This window comes from Zea mays, chromosome 2 (assembly GCF_902167145.1).
Source record: "Zea mays cultivar B73 chromosome 2, Zm-B73-REFERENCE-NAM-5.0, whole genome shotgun sequence".
Taxonomy (NCBI): Eukaryota; Viridiplantae; Streptophyta; class Magnoliopsida; order Poales; family Poaceae; genus Zea; species Zea mays.
Window position 1 is genome coordinate 195,377,666 of NC_050097.1, and position 4,383 is coordinate 195,382,048.

At 44.7% G+C, this 4,383-nt stretch overlaps 1 protein-coding gene across 1 annotated transcript; it reads right to left on the bottom strand.

Moving 5' to 3' along the window:
* Window positions 1–611: 611 nt before the first annotated feature.
* Window positions 612–3,565, bottom strand: LOC100286241 (heat shock 70 kDa protein). The gene is given in 5 exon segments (NM_001159129.1): window positions 612–2,046; window positions 2,133–2,699; window positions 2,944–3,022; window positions 3,121–3,188; window positions 3,346–3,565. Coding segments are annotated over 5 exon segments (2,046 nt in total). The 5' UTR covers window positions 3,418–3,565; the 3' UTR covers window positions 612–786.
* Window positions 3,566–4,383: the final 818 nt, after the last annotated feature.

A 4,383-nucleotide genomic window follows, 5' to 3' on the forward strand; every position in this document is an offset into this window, starting at 1 on the left:
ACTCCTTGAAATTTCAGCATAGCTGCCATGTGCTTGGAATCAGGGCGTTAGCTTTTTTTTTCATTAAGTGAATGAAAAAGGTATCAGGGCGTTAGCTAGGCACTGTAAATAATATTTCATCTGTCCCAAACTAAAATTGTTTTAATTAATTAATAGATAGATTCATATAATACTTAATGTATGTGTTTTATATATGTGTATAGATTCATTTTCATCCATTTTTTGAATGTAGACATGAAAACCAAGAGCTAAAAACGACTACTGTTTTGGAAAGGAGGAACTATTACATTTCATTACCTCATTCTACATAACAGATAGATACTGCACGCTTCTTCTTTTTTGCTGTAAAATGATTCCGTAGGATCCATATGTTATTCTATTTTTTACATTATAGACATGAATAAAAACGCAAAGATGCGAGCAATATTTCTCCTGGACTTCGTTGCTCAAATGAAGCAACGGATAACTGCAGTGTCCAGTGCATATGCATTGCTGCAATGTGCAGGTAGAACACTGAACTAGCAAAGTATGTTAACCATATAAATAATTCCTATTATCGACACAACCAAGATCAACAAACAATAGTTGAGAGGCCGTCGGGAGTATATAAATGGTTCAATTAACGTATGGGTCCGTTCCCCTCAATTTATCTTATCCGTGACCCAAAATTTGGCAACAAAAATTACAGTCCTCTTAACCCTCACAGAAAACTAAGAAATCGGAGGTAGGTAAGTTTACTTCCTAAATGGGCACATGCAAAAACTAGAGACTTGATGGAGGTTCGACCTACATCTTGGCTTCCTTTGCGTCCTGGTACTCAGCTTCTGGAGTCTGGTCTCCTCCACTGCTGCTGCCGCTGCCGCCAGCGCTGCCGCTGCCGCCACCTTGTTGCATGTGCTCTCCAATCTTTGAAACAGCCTTGTTTGCTGCTTCCAGCTTCTGCTTGATCTTGTCCAGATCGTCCTCAGCCATAGCTGCCCTCAGATCAGAGACAGCAGACTCGATCTCCTTGGTGACTTCAGCAGGGACCTTGTCCTTGTACTCGCTGACACTCTTCTCAATGCTGTAGATCGTGGTATCTGCAGAGTTCTTGAGATCAATAAGAGACTTCCTTTCCTGGTCCTTCTGAGAATGTAGCTCGGCCTCCTTCACCATCTTCTCAATTTCGACCTCTGACAAACCACCAGAAGACTTGATGGTGATTTCTTGTTCTTTGCCTGTGGCTTTGTCCCTAGCTGACACCTTTACAATGCCATTGGCATCAATGTCAAAGGTAACCTCGATCTGGGGCATGCCTCTTGGGGCTGGTGGAATGCCTTCAAGCTGGAACTCACCAAGGAGCTTATTATCTGTAGCCATCTCCCTCTCACCCTGAAGCACCTTAACTCCAACCTGTGTCTGGTTATCTGCAGCGGTAGAGAAGACCTGGCTCTTCTTGGTTGGAATTGTGGTGTTCCTGTTAATTAGCCTTGTGAAGATGCCACCAAGGGTCTCAATACCAAGGGAGAGAGGTGTGACATCCAGCAAAAGGAGCTCCTTCACATCACCCCTCAAAATGCCACCCTGGATTGCAGCTCCCATGGCAACAGCCTCATCAGGATTGACACCCTTGCTTGGTGGCTTATTGAATATCTGAGAAACAACCTCCTGGACCTTTGGTACTCTAGTCATACCACCAACCAGTAGGACCTCATCAATCTCCTTAGCAGAGATGCCAGCATCCTTGAGGCAGTTCACACAAGGGATGCGAGTCCTCTCAATGAGATTGCTCACAAGAGACTCAAACTTAGATCTGGTCAAGGTAATGTTGAAGTGCTTTGCACCAGATGCATCAGCAGTGATAAATGGGAGGTTGATTTCAGTCTGCATAGTGGACGAAAGCTCAACCTTGGCCTTCTCAGCAGCTTCCCTGAGCCTTTGCAGTGCTAACTTGTCCTTGCTCAGATCAATGTTGTCTGACTTCTTGAACTCACTAACCAGATACTCAAGCAGTGCACCATCAAAATCCTCACCACCAAGGAAAGTATCACCATTGGTTGCCTTGACCTGAACAAGGTGTCAGAATTAAGAATTACTACACCAATTTCAACATCTGCATAGAGAATCTGTGCAAGATATGAGAAGAAAATTACCTCGAAAACCCCATTTGATATCTCAAGGATTGACACATCAAATGTGCCACCACCCAGGTCAAACACTGCAATAAGGCCCTCCTTGTTGTTCATTCCATAAGACAAAGCTGCAGCAGTGGGCTCATTGATAATCCTCATAACTTCCAGTCCAGCAATCCTACCAGCATCCTTGGTAGCCTGGCGTTGAGCATCATTAAAATAAGCTGGGACAGTAATAACAGCCTTAGAGACTGTCTTGCCAAGGTAAGCCTCTGCAGTTTCCTTCATCTTAGTGAGAACAAATGCACCAATCTGACTAGGGGAGTACTGCTGGCCACCCATCTCGACCCAGGCATCACCATTCGGCGCCTTGACAATCTTGTAAGGCACCATCTTCATCTCCTTCTGGGTCTGTGGGTCATCAAAAGTCCTACCGATCAGACGCTTTGACCCACGGATTGTGTTCTGGGCATTGGTTACTGCCTGCCGGCTCGCTGTGATACCAATCAACAGGTCACCATTCTGATTCTTGGCAACAATGGAGGGTGTCGTCCTCGCGCCTTCTGCATTTTCAATCACCCGTGGTGTCTACACAAGCAAATCCATCCATCATTTCCTGACTAGTAGCATCATAAACAGAACTCATTGAACATGTACTCAATTTGCAGCAATTTGAAGCTACGTGACGTTAAGTAAATATGATTGACATCTACTACGACATTTACTACGGATGGATACAGCGACACCACATTTACAAATAACGGAAAATGGCATATTTCAGAGTGGACATGGTCACATGGAAGATTTCAGAGTGGACTGGGGAAAAATGTACCTTTCCTTCCATGACGGAGACGCAGGAATTCGTTGTGCCTAGATCGATACCGATGACATCTGTTGCGGCTGGCTTTGTGCTGCATGCAGAACATTAACTTAGGCGCCGCAAAGGCACGAAACAAATTGCCATGGATAGGGAACTACTGATGTCAAAACATCTCCAGTTCGTAATTACCTGAGAAGACGAGCTACTGCTCCAAGCCTGGAGAGCAGAGGAGGTGCTATCCGCTGGGCAACGGGACCCTAATCAATGGCAAAAGCAGGGAACAGATCAACACATCGGATCAATCTAACATCGTTAGGACAGCGCGAAAACGGCAAAACGCCATAAATTGACCTTGACCAAGGCGCACGAACTGCAAGAAAAGAGCAGGTTCACGGGAACAAAGGTGGCACGGACCTGGGCAACGGCAGATGCAAGGGTGTGGCCGGACCTGACCAGCCTCGACGTGACGAGAGCTCCGAAGGCCATGGTTGGTGCTAAGCCTTGTGGGCGGCGGCTCACGGCGGCAGCGTGTGTGGCTCGGGAAGTAGGAGGAGGCGAGATCAGGAAAAACCCTAGTGAACGGCGCCGCCGCCTTCTCTTAAAACCCTCGCGGTCCGCGGCACTGGCTTGGGAGAGGGGAAAGAAATGGTGGCCAGGGGCATTTCTGTGATTTCTCACCAGGGCAAGTCTGTGGCTGACGGTGGGCCACGAGGCTGGGTGGAAGCTTCTAGACGGCATCAACCCGCCACCGTCCGTTGGGCCTGGCTTTTCCAGGACTCGGACTCCAATCGTGCGCCGATCATCGTATATGGTGGATAGATTCTCTCGTCGGTGCTTGAAAAATGGTAATCACTCCCATCTATGGGTCTGTTTAGTTAAACTTTTTTTCTTCTAAGTTTTTTTATAAGAATCTGACTATGTGGAGTAAAAATTATCAAACCAATCGATAAATCCAGCTAACCGACCGATTAATCAGTAATCCGTCCATGACGGTTTAACCATATCACCGGTTTACCCAATTAAATTTGGGATATTTTATAAATTCTGAACAAATTTGATGTCGGCTTTTCTATAAATACTATGGATTGTTTTAAGATATTCCCTGAAACCAAATTTGAAAACACACTACGTATTTTAAACTAAAAATCAAACAAGTTTCAAAAAAATAAAAAGCAATTGATTTTACCGAATAGTCGATTAATCGGTCTTAGTTAGAGATAAACTGGTGGCCTCTAGTAGTTAGGTTTTGAGGATTTTCTTTCTTTTAGCCTCAAATCTTTTAACTTGTGATAACATTTGGGCAATCTTTTCTTTAAACTTTGTGATCTCAATATATTTTATTTGCTAAATGACAAGTGGTTTGATTTCTTCACACGTATTGTCGATTTATCAATTCAATGACCGATTTATCGGTCTTATCAGTCGTGTCGGGGACCATAATTAGGGGTACCC